The 15,981-nt window shown below is 30.4% G+C and overlaps 1 protein-coding gene and 1 long non-coding RNA gene across 2 annotated transcripts; both read left to right on the top strand.

Moving 5' to 3' along the window:
- The first annotated feature begins 301 nt into the window (after nt 1–301).
- Nucleotides 302–7,712, top strand: LOC148204114 (spermidine copper dependent amine oxidase 1-like). Its single transcript, XM_088107103.1, has 12 exons — nt 302–1,051; nt 2,832–2,941; nt 3,140–3,445; nt 3,979–4,091; nt 4,180–4,510; nt 4,603–4,818; nt 4,910–5,146; nt 5,533–5,718; nt 6,212–6,352; nt 6,519–6,787; nt 7,010–7,091; nt 7,387–7,712. Exons 1-12 carry the CDS (start codon nt 856–858, stop codon nt 7,507–7,509), a joined length of 2,310 nt encoding a protein of 769 aa, XP_087963229.1. The 5' UTR covers nt 302–855; the 3' UTR covers nt 7,510–7,712.
- A 1,805-nt stretch (nt 7,713–9,517) lies between these two features.
- Nucleotides 9,518–12,009, top strand: LOC148204113 (uncharacterized). The gene is made up of 2 exons (XR_015784401.1): nt 9,518–9,988; nt 10,755–12,009. It is a non-coding gene; the product is annotated as an uncharacterized LOC148204113 (long non-coding RNA).
- The last annotated feature ends 3,972 nt before the right edge of the window (nt 12,010–15,981 follow it).

The following is a 15,981-nucleotide window of genomic DNA, read 5'->3' as shown; positions in this document are numbered from 1 at the left end:
AGTGGATTTTAAGAAAGATTCTCAATTATACAAGTAACTTTTTATATTTTATTTTAGAAGCATTTTGAACTCCAAAAGTATAATAATTAAATAAATTTCTAAATTGTAAAATAGAAATACAAATAAAGATTATTCACGTTAAAACAAAAAATACAAAAAAATATGTGACAGAAAAGGAAAATCTTATTTTAGTATCTCTTTTCATTTCTAATAAAAGAAAACAAAAGTAGATGGAACATAACCCAATCCAGCTGTCAGTGGACCTCAACTTGGTTATTGTATGTTCCGCTTCCCTATGTTGGAGTCTGATGTGTTGTTGCTGCTTGCTGAATGGCCATATTGTCTGAAACAGCAGAGACTATTGGTGCCTTCTGTCAGGTCACACACAACAAAGAGGAGAAACGGAGAAGAGAAGGAAAAGACAATTAACTTTATCAACCAACCGCACTTTCGGCTACTTTCAATCTTCATGCAAAAAAGCACCAGCAGTGGTGACGAATCTCCATTCGTTCAATTACTTTCAATCTCCATGGAAAAGCAACAGTGATTCATCTCCATAATCTTCAGGGAAAAGCAACACTGCTGACGCATTCCCCTCCACATTCGTTCAATTACTTTCAATCATCACCCAAAAGTAGCACTGGTCACGCATCTCATACGTTGTTCAATCAATCATTCCACAACGTATTGACCAAAACAGCGGTGCCCACAGTTTTGAGGTTGTTATTGTTGTTCTTTCTGCTGCTGTCGTGTGGGGCCGCGGCGTGTGTTGCGTTGTGCAGTGAGGCGTTGCTGTATGTCACTGGAATACTACTGCGGTGGAGTTTTCTACGGTGAGCTCGCTAACCCTTTACAATGGCCACAGCTCAGGAAAAAGCGACGCCAAATAATCTCAGTAACAACCCCACTGCTTCTAAGTCCTCCGCAGTTCCCTCCTCCTGGGTCCACCCCGCCTCCGATCCCTTCCGAAACAGACCCCCCGTCTCCGCCCTCATGTCCGCCGTCGATTCCTTTCCCGATCCTCCTCCCAAAACCACCTCCACCACCAAAGGTATTCACTCAAACACCTTTTTATTGATTTCCCTTTACATTTCTTTTCCCAAAAATGGAGTTTCTAGGACTGTTAACATTTCAGAAAGTATTGTTTTGAAGCCAATTTATAAAAAAGCTAACATTTGACTCACTTTCTCTGTTCCTTGAAGAAAAATCGTTTATTTACTGTGCAAGTCAGTCATGTCATCATGGTAGACGATTCAACCATCTCTGTTCCTTGTGGATGCAATAATTGTTTCAATGACACCAACATTGTGTTTTGGCTTTACTGTGAAAGAGGGTGTTTGCCTCTTTCGACATTTTTATTTCTAGATTCCTCGCATTCCTCTTAATGGTCTTAGGTTTCCCCAACTACTGTCTCTGCATCTCCAACATTCCTTCTTGTTGCAAGAATAGGATTCTTTCTCCCCACCAATTGCCTCTAATCCTCCCTCTTCACTATAACATCTTTCTCCTAAAAATTGGCTTCTGAAAGTTACTCTTTGGAATGTCTGAAGTTTTTACACTCGCGGAAATTCCTTTATGGATAAAAGTTATTTTTAGGGAAAAATTTGCAATAGAAGATATGTTAGTGAAAATGGAAGGGCGTAAATAACAATTTCTAATTTTAAAGATAAACCAAATTTATATGTAATTCTTTTAGAAATTACCTTGGTAAGCCTTTTATTATACGGATTACTAATATAACTAGGTAAGGAAGTCTATCTATGTTCTCTTGAAATCATCATTAAGTCTCTTAACATAGCAAGGATAAATCAATGTGTAAGAATGAAAAATAAAGCATTGCATATAACATTAAATAAAAATATAAAAAGGCAGTCATCGTGATTTAAATTTTTTTATTTTAAATATATTTTTCCTACCATTTCTCTTTTTGATTGATTTTGAGATATTTGCTGTAGTCAACCTATTAATATTGTGAGGCTTAAGTGATGTGTATTTTAAAAGCTATAAAGATAAGTACACAACTCAATCAGGTAGAGTAGTTTTTGACTAAAATCAATTTGACTCATTTGGTGAGTCAAAGATTGACTGTTATCATGTTGAAAAAACAAATGTAATTTGAAGATATTAGCATTTTTAATATTGGTTGACTACTTAAATATTTGATACTATTGTGTATATAAATAAATAAATAAATAAAAGATCATTAATAAAAAAATATAGTTAATTTTTATAGTTTTTTTTTAATTTGATTAGTCAATTCACTTAATCTACTAGTGCGTAGTTGGGTTGAAAATTTTCTAATTTCTATAGAGTAAGTAAAGTTTAATTGACTTGTTCGACACTAACTGATGTAGTGCTATCTTATATGAGCCTGATTTCCTCACTCCCACAAAAATGTGCACTTTGTGGTTTATGTAGTCCCTTAGTGGGTGTAGTTTGAGAGGAACATTTTTTAAGGATGTCTCTTTGCCAAATTTTTTGATCTGTGATTGAAGTCTTCTGCTTCTTTGATACAAAAGTGTCGCTACTTGTATTTTCAGGGAGATTTGGAAGCTTTACTACATTTTAAAATGTTGTATAAAACCATTCTGGTGCCTTCATCTAAAAATTTAAGCTGGTAGTGTTAGGTGAAGACATGTGATTAGTTTTATATGTTGAACAGTTCGGACTCGTCTTCTTTCCATGTTTTTCTCGGATTTTTTGTATTAATGTGTATAGAATTTTTTTATTCAAAGGGTTCAGTATACTCGCTCCCTAGTTGTTCTCTTTTGTCTTCAATGAAATTTCTTCTTCTATAAAAAAATATTTTCTTTGCTTATTTCCTGGCATAGGTATTCCAGTCATGACGAGAGCTCAAACTTGCCACCCTTTGGATCCACTGTTAGCTGCTGAAATATCAGTGGCTGTAGCTACAGTTCGGGCTGCTGGGGCAACCCCTGAGGTAGATTGCTTCATATAATCTCTTTCATTTTAGATTTAGCTTTAAACTTATTACCTAGTATGGTTATGATATGTTTGTGTTTGAATGTTTATGAATTTATATGGGGAAAACATCACTTACTTTTGCCAGCTTAATAATAACATTTGAAAGTTAAACGATTGTTTGTCCATATTTACCATTATTTGATTATTTTCTTAGGTGAGGGATAGCATGCGCTTCGTTGAAGTAGTCCTGGTAGAACCAGATAAACAAGTTATTGCATTAGCAGATGCATATTTCTTCCCACCTTTCCAGCCTTCTTTGCTTCCCAGGACTAAAGGAGGACCTGTGATTCCTTCGAAACTTCCCCCAAGGAAAGCACGATTGGTTGTTTACAACAAAAGGTCAAATGAGACTAGCATATGGATTGTTGAACTCAGGGAAGTGCATGCAGCAACTCGAGGTGGTCACCATAGGGGCAAAGTTATTTCTTCCAAAGTCATTCCAAATGTTCAGCCACCAATGGTAAATATGTTCACTTGATAAAGTTTTGCTCCTTATTATAATTTATAGTCTTCCTATTTGAACACCTTTGCTAGAACTTGCATCAAAATATTTATAGAATAGAAGTCAAATAAATGTTAATATTCTAGCATATTTGTTTTGCACATGCATGCAATTAAATAAACGTACTTGGAACAATTAAAGTACATGAAAATATCTTATCATATCATATAATAGATTCTCTGCTAGAATTAGTTTTCCTATTTTCATCATAACCTGGATTGGTTACCGTATTTCCTTATCATGGTCCGTTATCCAAACTTAGTGCTGTAAGTTTGATGAACTTATCCATTCATGATAATATATCTCAATTAATAGAAATTATTGTTTCATTCTCTTGTATGTCACTTCATTCCTCTGAATCTAAAACTCGTACTTTTGACAACAATACTCTAATATGTAAAATTAATGCAACCTCCGCACTTACCTGTTAGTCCTTATCTCTATTAGTTCCAAATCAGAATAGCATTGTGTAATTCATTCTATATGTACAGGATGCTGTGGAGTATGCTGAATGTGAGGCTGTTGTGAAGGACTTCCCTCCATTTCGAGAAGCAATGAAGAGAAGAGGGATTGACGACATGGATCTCGTGATGGTGGATGCATGGTTAGTTGCTAATTTGAGATGATTTCAGCACATTTCATATGAAGGTAGTTCATTGATTTGTTTTTTCTAATGGAGCTGAAACTTACAGGTGTGTAGGATATCATAGCGAAACAGACGCCCCTAGCCGCAGGCTTGCTAAACCACTAATCTTTTGCAGAACTGAAAGTGACTGCCCCATGGAAAATGGCTATGCTCGTCCAGTTGAAGGAATCTATATACTTGTTGACATGCAAAATATGGAAATTCTTGAGTTTGAAGATCGAAAACTTATCCATCTTCCACCTGCTGATCCACTGAGAAATTATACTTCTGGTGAAACCCGGGGAGGAGTTGATAGAAGTGATGTAAAGCCATTACAGATTATTCAGCCTGAAGGTCCAAGTTTTCGTGTCAACGGGCACTTCATTCAATGGCAGAAGGTGATTGTCTTGTCTGTATCTTTACTTTTTCTACTGGCTAATTGATAAAAGCTATGTTGTAAACTTGTAAAAGTAAATTTTTTTGTGTGCAGTGGAACTTTCGTATTGGTTTTACTCCTAGAGAAGGTTTGGTTATTTATTCTGTAGCCTATATTGATGGAAGTCGAGGAAGAAGGCCAGTGGCCCACAGATTGAGTTTTGTTGAGATGGTGGTTCCTTATGGAGATCCAAACGATCCTCACTATAGGAAGAATGCTTTTGATGCAGGAGAAGATGGTTTGGGTAAAAATGCTCATTCTCTCAAGAAGGTCGAGGCATTTTCTTCTAATCTAGTCAAATTAATCTTCTTTCTCAACGTAGATGAAATTAAAATTTGTTTTGCAAGAGGCTTTATTGCAGGGTTGTGATTGTTTAGGCTATGTCAAATATTTCGATGCCCACTTCACAAACTTTACTGGAGGTGTTGAGACTATAGAGAATTGTGTCTGCTTGCATGAAGAGGATCATGGTATTTTATGGAAGCATCAAGACTGGAGAACAGGTTTGGCTGAAGTTCGACGATCTAGAAGGCTGACAGTATCTTTTATATGCACTGTGGCTAACTATGAGTATGGATTTTTCTGGCACTTCTATCAGGCAAGTTGTTGTCTGATAAGATTGGCAGAGTTTCAACCATGGTTGAGGCTCGGTGATATACACAGAGATACTCTAAAATTTAAAATATATAATAGTTGGTGTCCCAGATTTTTAAATGAGAGTAGAGAGTACTGGCTTCAAGCTGAGGGTTCTGCTATGTACCCTAGCAGCTGAACCAGAAAGAAAGAAAATTTTTATCCTAAGTGCATGATTAGGAAATGCATTCTTTCACTTAGTATGTTTATTCTGACTTTCATTGCTATGTTCTGTACTGTTTATCCTACCCCTCTACAGGCATTCATGTGTTTTGGTGGTGGATTTCAATGTTCAAACATAAGCATATGGATTGATTCTCTGATTTTCTATTTGCTGTTTCCTTCTTTCAGGATGGAAAAATAGAAGCTGAGGTCAAGCTCACGGGAATTCTCAGTTTAGGAGCGTTACAACCAGGCGAAACTCGAAAATATGGCACAACCATTGCACCTGGATTATATGCGCCTGTCCACCAGCACTTTTTTGTTGCTCGTATGGACATGGCTGTTGATTGCAAGCCTGGTGAAGCATTTAATCAGGTCAGAGTTCAACTAAAATTTTCTTTGGGCAAGATGCTGAAAGGAATATTTTGGATGCTCATACTTCAATATTTTGAGCCAGTGTAATGCGATTATTGCTCGTCTCAAATTTTGTTTTAGAAAAAAAAATATTTGCATGAAAATCTTCAATTATGTAGCTTGCATTCAGTAGCAGGATAAGCATAAGAATGATGGTGTTTTGAATAATACCAATACTAAGAGTACATATTAGTATCACTTTCGATAATGTCACATTAACTAACATGATCTTTGATATAGCCGCCCATGTCTGTATGAAGTTTCTGTCGTTTTTTACTTTCCTGTGATATTATCATGTTGAACTTCTTTTATTACTTAATAGTCCATGGTGTGGTTCCCTTTGAAAAAAAGGGAAGAATAGGTCTTTCACCTCCATCAAAATTCTGAAATTCAGGAGGTATATTCACAAATAATAGGAGAAAATAGTGACAAAGTTCTACTTCTCCGTCTCCAGGTTGTTGAGGTGGATGTCAAAGTTGAACAGCCAGGAGAGAATAATGTTCACAACAACGCATTTTATGCAGAGGAAAAACTGCTTAAATCAGAATTGGAAGCAATGCGTGATTGTAACCCTTTATCTGCCCGACACTGGATTGTAAGTTCTTTCCACTTGAAAGAAAAAATGAAACAAAAGATTCCATTTTTTTTGTAACCCTTTATCTTGCAGTTATATTACTCAAAGTGGGACTGTTTACTTGTTAAAAAAACATACTATTTAACATATTCTACCCAGTGTTGCTCACTTGAATTTCCTGTTTTAGGTGAGAAACACCAGAACGGTAAACCGAACCGGGCAGCTAACAGGATACAAGTTGGTACCTGGTTCAAATTGTTTACCCTTGGCTGGTTCAGAGGCCAAGTTTCTGAGAAGAGCAGCTTTCTTGAAGCACAATCTTTGGGTCACTCCTTATGTTCCAGACGAAATGCAGCCTGGAGGAGAGTTCCCTAATCAGAATCCACGTGTTGGAGAGGGTTTGGCTACTTGGGTTCAGCAAAATAGATCACTGGAGGAAGCTGATATAGTTCTTTGGTTAGTTCACTTGTTCTTGTTTCACATGTTCGGATACTGTATGGACTGTGTCCTTGAAAAAAAAAAGTTGATAAATAATTTGCACAAATTTCTTTTTTGTTGTATCTCTAGTCGATATAGAATGTTTAATGGATTAACACATATTTGGCTAATAACTCTCTCTTTAGACTTTGTTCTTATTCATTCTGTGTAGATGTTATCTGACATGGTGAAATATTGCAGGTACGTGTTTGGTATGACACACATTCCTCGATTGGAAGACTGGCCAGTTATGCCAGTGGAACGCCTTGGCTTTCTGCTTATGGTATTCCACTCAAAATGAGCTTATTTTCTTGTCTTTCTTTCTGTGAAAATATTCATATTGAACTACTGAAACATGCTTATTTCCTAAATTTTTAGTCAATACAGTTTTTCAGTGTGAATCTTCTTTGAAGTCTCCTAATCCAAAACCCAAGTTCATTTTCGAATATGTGAGAGAACTATATATTAAGTTTGTAGGAGCAATTTCCATAGGTGGAAGCAACAAAGTTGTTTAAAGAAGAAGAATATTCTGTATTGATAGAATTGGCACTAATTTTATTCTGCTATTCATGATGCAGCCACATGGGTTTTTCAATTGTTCCCCAGCAGTAGATGTTCCCCCAAGTGCAAGTGATTTGGATGATAAAGATAATGGGATATCTGCAAAGCCAATTCAAAATGGGGTGATTGCCAAGCTTTAAAATGACAAAGCTAGAAACATATGACTGTGTTTATCATCACCTAAGTGAGTGCCTCAATATAATTTACAAAGTTTATTGTGTGGTCCACTTGGATATTTAAGAATAGGTATTTTGGTGATGCATGCGATGATGTAATTAGACATGGACTCGTGCAACTTCGGTAGGACAAATTACCAAAACTCTTCACATAATTTAGTATCAAACCATGGACCATAACACTTTAAATGTCTAACATCAGTAACATCTAAATAAAAGTAATAACTAAGATAATGGTCAAATTAAATAGTACTTATTGGAAATGAGTTTACTGTTTGGAGAGAATTATAAAGGTTTAAAACCGTTGAAAATTGTATTTGTGGTGTCAAAAGAATTGTTATATTATCCACAATACAAGATTGCAAGAATGAAGAGTTATTCAATTTAAAATTAATTTTATCATACTAGATTATTAAGATTTATATTTCAACAATTTTTTATTTGCACTTTTTTTTTAAAATAATATTTAAGTATTCTATTTTATTATGAGGACTTAATATTCTTAATTTTACTATACAAGAGTTATTTTTGTCTGGACCCTTAAAATTAAGAAAGTATATGGGAAATGTTTCCAAATATCAACTATATAGATTAAATTGTTTGATGACATAAATTTCATATTTTTTTCAGTTTTATAATACAGACTATAAAATTGCTTGAACATTCTTTTGATGTAAAAAAAATAGATTTTGAAAATTTACAACAAAAATTATACAAATAAAATAGGGTCCGTAGCTCAGTGGTAGAGCATTTGACGTGCAGTTCAAGAGGTTGTAATGTTGTAATGTTGTCGTTTCTTCTACATGGTTAGACATTTTTTCTAAGGATAAGACAAAGACTCAGAAAAATTATTTAATTAGAAATCAGGCTTGAAATGGCTAAATATAACTTCTCGTTTTAGTTTTATTATTATTATGTCATTTTTGTTATGTATTTAATGTATATTTATCTACTTTTAAATAGTAAGCATATTAACATACCAATAGCATCAAATACAATTTTTTATCGAAAAATAAATTAATATCTTATTTAAAGATCTCGTTATAAAATAAAGTGTTTAGTTTTTATTTTCCTTTTTTTAATAATATAATATGTTATTGTCAGAAGATAATTAATTCTTTGATGAAAGATTTGTTTTTTTTTTTTGTTTTGATCTTATTTATTGTTAGATTTAAAAAGAAAAGGATAAACCAAGTCAAAGAGTTACAAAAGATATTTAATTAAAAATCAAGCTTCAAATACCTAAATATAAATATTTTTTGTTTGTATTATTATTATTATATGATTTTTATAATGTATTAAGTTGTATATTTATTTATTTTTAAATATTAACTATATTAACATTCTTATAGAATCAAATAAATTTTTTATTGAGAAAAAAATTAATATCTTATGTAAAGATCTCACTGTGAAATAAAGTTTTCAATATATTATCATGAGAATTGCATGGCACATTAAAAAAAAACTTTATATCTTATAAACAAGTTAAATTGTCCTTTTATAATGTTTTTTCTTTATCTTTTCTCACTCTGTTAGAGTAATAATTATTTTAACGTTCATAATTTATATTTTGCTATTGGCTATCAGTGAAACTTGTTTCGAAATTACTTCTTAATTATTTGAAAACTTTAATATGAAATAGGTTTTTTTAGTATATTAAGAGTGCATACAAATAAAATTTATGCTCCAACATAATTACTATTGATCTCAATAAGACAAATAGTAATTATAAAACGTATAAAACAATTAATAGGAAATATTCATTTCATATTAATTATCACACTCAGAATATAAATCGTATACAGATAAAATACAAAATTAAAATTTATATTTACTGATCCAAATCATATTATGTAATATGAAATAGAAACATAGAATAATCTAACTGTTTAATAGACTTTTACATTAATCATTTAAATGTAATCATATAAAGTAATGTGAAACCACGGATTATTCAGTCTGAAGGTGAATGTCTGTATATATACTTTTCTAGAAGCTAATTCTTTTGAGTAAACCTGTAATAGTGTTTTGTGTGTGTGAAGTTGAACTTTCGCACCAGTTATACTCCTAGCGATGGTTTGGTTATTTATTCTGTAGCTATATTTGTTGAGGGTGATACATACAATCATCCAAATGATTCTCACTGTAGGAAGAATGCTTTTGTTGCAGGAGAAGATGGTCTGGGTAAAAATGCTCATTTTCTCAAAAAGGTGAAGCAATTTTCTTCGAATCTAGTCTCAAATTATATGCGTCCTTGAGTTTGAGGATTTTTTTTCAGTGATGGAATCCACAGTCCCTTTTCATTCTTGAATATGAGTGAAAAAACTTATTATAACTTGTTCAGATAGTTGATTTAAGACATCAATGACGGATAATTGTACTCTCTCGGCTTTTCTCATGCTCAATTCATCATACATGTTATAGACATGGTGGAATATTCCAGGTACGTATTTGGTGCGACACATTTCACTCAAAATTAGTGCATTCTTTAACTGCAAATTTAGAGTGAGATTGATATATTGAACTTCAAAAGCATACTAATTGTTAGTGCGTTAAGCCAAGACAGATGCATTGCTAACTGTCCAACATCTGTCATTTTACTTTGTATATAAAACACCTGTGCTGTTATTGTAAATATACACAGATACAGTTTATTCACTTCAAACATATATTCTTTCTTCCTCTGTTCTCGTTCCATTACTTATGCGGTGTTATAACATAATCTCCTAAGTTTTGAGCGCAATGTAGTTCTCGAAGTCTCCTAATTCAAAACTGAAGTTTTGGAATTTGTTAAACCATGCTGTCATCAGGGAGTTAGCATTGAGTCTTTGGGACCAATTTTCAGTAGCATCTGTGGTACCAATGGAGTTTTTGTCTTCTTTTTTTTAAAGAATACAGAATAATTTCTGTTCTTAGGAAACTCAGTTCAAATCCAGTTCAAATCCAGAATAATTAGGAAACTCAGTTCCTTCATTCACAAGGCCAATTCAAATCCAGAATGCGGTGCATACCAAACTCTATAAAATGACCAAAAGTAGAGACATAGGATTATGTTTAGTGCATTAATTTAATTTACAAATCGTCAATAACAAAGTTTGTTGTGGTCCACAGGGTATTTTGGTGATGCATGTGATGATGTAATTGGAAAATGATACTCTGCTTTATTGCTTTCTCTAACATCTAAATTGATGCTACCTTCGCTTGTGCAGAAAATGAAGTGTGTAGGATTAAAATAATTTAACCGATTCACTGAGTAAAATTCAGTTCGATATTGAATAGTATGAAAACTTCATTTCAATGCCATGGATTGGTAGAATTTGGCCAATACAGAATGGCAAAACTCTTCAATAATTGATGCAGTATACCAAACCAAGCAAATGATGGACCATAACATGAAAGTCCGCAATATTCCTTGCCCATCAGTAGTTGGTGTGATTATGATGGCTCAAGAATCATCGAATTACGGAACAGACGTGTAGTTTAAGGCACACTTAGAGGCTAAGTGAATTGATATTGCAGATATTTAAATGACCTTTGCAGGTGCATTAATGTAATCATAAATAAATCAGTTACCCGACAGAAACATTATCCTGTTCAAAATAATGTGGTCTCAACCAAATGGCGGTATGACACTTGCATCAAGCATTTGTGATCTTAATCAAATATTTTAATGCTGTATCAAATGTGAATGTTTAGTAAATAGAAGAGATGTCCAAATTATCAAACTCAACAAAAGTGAAATAAGATTTAAATGCAAATAGAAAAGTATTTGTGTCGTCCTTATTTTAAAAGGCGTTCTTAAATTGTGCCAAGTTGTGACATTGTTCTATTTAACTTTTTTTCTGTGGCATGAATTCAGTCTGCAGATGACTATATAGTAACAGTGCATTTGTCTCCGGCCATTGTGTTTCCATTGTTAGTTTTCTCTTATTTTATTACAAATTTGATTTTATGTATAAAATCTCAAATCTTGTTTAAAATTAATTTGACTCGTTCCAACACAAACCCAAAATCGTTTCTTCAGCTCCCTTTTTTATAGTTTTGGACATATCAATTGGTTAGGTGATTAAGACTTCATATATATATATAGTTGCCTTAGTTTATACGCAGCTTACTTTTTAAACAATATGGCTGTTTTTTGGTTTTGAACTTATTAAACGAAGGATATATTTTCTTTAATTATGCAATTGTGTGTGCAAGGAAACATGAAGATATTGATAATGATAACAGGAAGCAATGACTTGTCTTTGTCTATTTGAAGGACGTTGACTGAGGGTTTGATATTGAACAATGCTTGCTAGGAAAGTGCAAAGTTGGGTATGACCTTCAAAACTACTCCTTCTATGTGTTTCTTAGAAGTGTGACTTTAAGTTATTATACGACTTCTATGTCCAATTACATTACAATCTTATGTATTAAAGTTAGTTTATAATTTAATTAGAAGTTTTTAATTTTAATATTGTATATTAAATATTTTTAAGGGCATTATCCTTATTAACAGTTTTACTTTATATAATAGGATTATATAAATGAATGAGACATATTGTCTAAAAATAAAGTAGAAAGAGAAAAGTTGATTCTACTTGTAGTACACACGTTTGAACAGTCCTTATAATATGTCCATTTTTATTTTATTTTCATTNGATTTTAAGAGCTTCATTGTTATAATTGTATAAATACATATAGATGGACCAATAACATAACATGCAAGATTTCTTCCCATTCAATATCATCTCTCTCCAATAACATAACATGCAGCATATATACTTAGTAGTAATTAACACACCCTTAAATTTCCTTTCTTCATTTTAATATTTTAAAACCATCATCACATTTTTTTAAAATTATTCTGTTACATATTACTTTTAAGTATTTGGACAACAAGACAATCTTTTAGAAAGTAACACTATACAAATTTATTAAATAACAATTAGTTTAGAAAAAAATTTAATCGTAATATTAAATAAATTAGATATTTTATAAACAAAAAATATTAATTTCTAAAATAATGTTTGTCCTCCCCATTCCAACATACATAAGCTTTTTTAATATGAAACTCTCACACCTACGTCTATTAATAGTAATATCCATGTATCGTAGTTAATTTCGACGGTTTGATATTATGATGAGATATCATTGTGTTATTATTAAATACACTTGTATTATATAATTGAGGTAAACATTATTCCAAAAATAACATAGGTCCATAACATATATGTTGATCCTAGAAATACAATTTTTTATTTTTTAAGGAATACTCACTTCATAATTACACATATTCATTATATTTATAAAGATTCTAAACTCTCTTATTGATTTAACTATTAGAAAGTATTTTGCATATGGATCACATTCTTTCTATAGCAAAGAATCTCATGCAAAAGTCCTAAAAACTACCGTTATCAAATTCATGCTCAAGATTTTGGTAAGATGAGTCTATATTACTAATATTGAACAATGTTATTCCTTTTCAAAATATAGGTGAATTTAATTTACTATGAATAAAAATAAATAAGTTACAAAATTTATTTTATTATTATAGATATTATTTTTAATAAAATTGATTTAAGTAAATAAATTAAAGTTAGAAGACGAAAAGTATTTTAATAATTTGATTTAAATTTATTGTGATTTAAGTAAACAAATTAAAGTTAAAAGACGAAAAACATTTTAATAATTTGATTTAAATTTATTGTGATTTTTTTTCATAAATATAAATGTTGTATATTTTGTTTTGTTCCACTACAAATAAATAAGAGATGAGAGTTTGATAGTAACAAAATATTAACAAATGATATCAGACGAGAATTTAATACACATAGTAATTTCGAGAGAGAATAAGTTGGATATTTTAGCATATGGGGTGATACAAAATATATTAGCTTTTGTGCTCATAGTGTATCATCTGTTTAAAGAAACAATGTCATATTTCGTGTGGATTAAAATGTTGGCATTTGAATAGTTCTTGATACTTGTATTTCAAACTCACATCTCTCTCTATATAAACTATTACGCTCTTCAAAAGTAGTTTATAAAAGGTATTTTGAAATGAAAAAGAAACTAAAATTAATGCTTCAGGGATTTAATTTTAATTAATTAAAGTTTTTCAAAAATTATTTTAAAGTAATTATTATAAAAGTTAATAACTCTATAATGTGTGACATTCTGTAATTTTTTTTTTTAAAATGAAAGATCATACAAAGTATATGAGGAAAGTAATAACATTGGAGCCTTTTAATGAGCATCCCTGTTTGGCTAAAAATTATAAAAGGATAAATATCGACCTTTATATATTTTCGGATTACATTAAAAATGATGCACAATCTATATGTTCAGATATCTTAAGGTAAGATATTGACATTTACCTTGATGATGAGACACGTAAGATTATATAATTTGTATTCTATCTCAACTGTTTTTTTTACTTACTTTCAATTTTAATAATAATACTTTTATATCAATTGATAGTAATTTTCATTTTAATATTTCCTTTACAGTTAAGCGAGATCAATAAAAAATATTAAGTGTAAAAATTATTTAAAGTTTAATTCTAACTTTATTATTTTTATTCAGATATATAGAATTAAAGTTGTGGAAGAAATGAATATGTTTGGTATTTAAATCAATGTATTAATAATTGAAAAAAAATAATATCAACTCACACTGACACGGTTTTTTTTTTATAGTCATACGCAGGCTTTTTTTTTTCTCATAAGTGGGTTAGTTTTGTTTTGGAAATTAGAGATCGGAGTTTGATTTTAAATTTGTTATTGGAAGAGTTCTTTTGAAGAATTCATTAAAATTAAAGCTTTTTAATAATAATGAAGTCGTTTTTTGTATTTGGCGACTTATGCCAGATAAAACTTAATTTATATGAATTAACATTAAAATAATTACGTTAAAGTAAAATTATAACTAAATTTTGGCGATTTCAACTTAAATTATTAAAGTTATAAAATATATTTGTAATTTCTCATAAAGATAATCTTCAACTTAAATCATATTATTATTTGACCAATTTTATTGAATGATAATAACTTTAATCTAATTTTAATTTTAACTGAAGTCGTGTCACATGTTAATTACTTGTGTGTAAAAAAATTTGGACTAAAGATTGACGAAAACAAACATAAAGACACTGATTCCTATATAGTAGAAGATATCATTAGTTGGTTTTTGATAAGTTTAAAGAATAATTTTGATGTATTATTTTAAAGAATAATGTAATATATATATTATATATATATATATATATATATATATATATATATATATATATATATATATTCTTCATAATCACATCTGCACAAATTATAATAATACTTAAATTATAATTAACACAATATTTAATTGTCTAATATTTGCTAATAAAATATTTTACACACAAATGAATTGTGTACCCTTCTATTACCAATGATGAAGGAATGTTTGTATTAAGATTTCTATCTTTAACTTTGTTTTTATTGTAATGAACTTTCTTATTATTTTCATGAACTATCTTCCACTAATTCAAAACTAATTAAGAATTAAATATGCAAAATTAGTTGAAACTTTCTTTGAATTATTTTAAAGTTGATGTTCAACTCAATATTTTTTTTAAATACCATTAATACCAAAGTCTCTAGAGACATTAATGACTTTAGTTGAATTATTTTAAAGTTGAAGTCGTCATTATTGTAACTATTTTAGTTCAAAAAATTTTACTCAAAAATCATCATCATATATCACGACTTTAGTTGAAATTGAATTTAGGTCGAACTCGTCAATATTAAGTACAACTTCAATTTAGTCAAAATCGTCAAATGTTAAATACTATACAATTTCAGTTGAACATTATCTTCAAAAAAAATTGTCAAAAACTTTCACAATTATAATAATTTAGGTTGACATAGTCAAATCTAAATATAACTTTACTTGAACATGATTATTTTGAGGTTAATTCGGGATTAATGAAGCTTAATCTTGTACAAGTAGTCAAACACAACAACGATTGTAATATTATTAAGAAGTTCTGTATTTGACAATTTTCTCAAAACAAAATCATGCCCACGAGATATGATTTTAGCCCTCAAAACCCTGTAATTTCGAAAATAAATAAACGCACGTATGAAAGAAAAAAAACTGTCATATGCGTATGGCTTTTCTTTTAGATGTAATTACACTTTGACATTACAAGACTTTATAAATGTTTTTTTATCAGTATATTATATATATATATATATATATATATATATATATATATATATATATATATATATATATATATATATATATATGTGTGTGTGTGTGTAATATACACATACTATCTCTATACACTTATCCAAAGTGTTATAATTAGTACATACATATTATATATATACTTCTCCAAAGTGTTATAATTAATTTATATCCTCATATTTTTTTAAAGTATAGGTTGCAACATATTTTAATTGTTAA

Source organism: Vigna umbellata, chromosome 2 (genome assembly GCF_029865625.1).
Source record: "Vigna umbellata cultivar VRB3 chromosome 2, Vumbellata_1.0, whole genome shotgun sequence".
In the NCBI taxonomy this organism is placed as follows: domain Eukaryota; kingdom Viridiplantae; phylum Streptophyta; class Magnoliopsida; order Fabales; family Fabaceae; genus Vigna; species Vigna umbellata.
The sequence above is the reverse complement of the archived record's forward strand: the minus strand, read 5'-3'. Positions and strand labels throughout refer to the sequence as shown.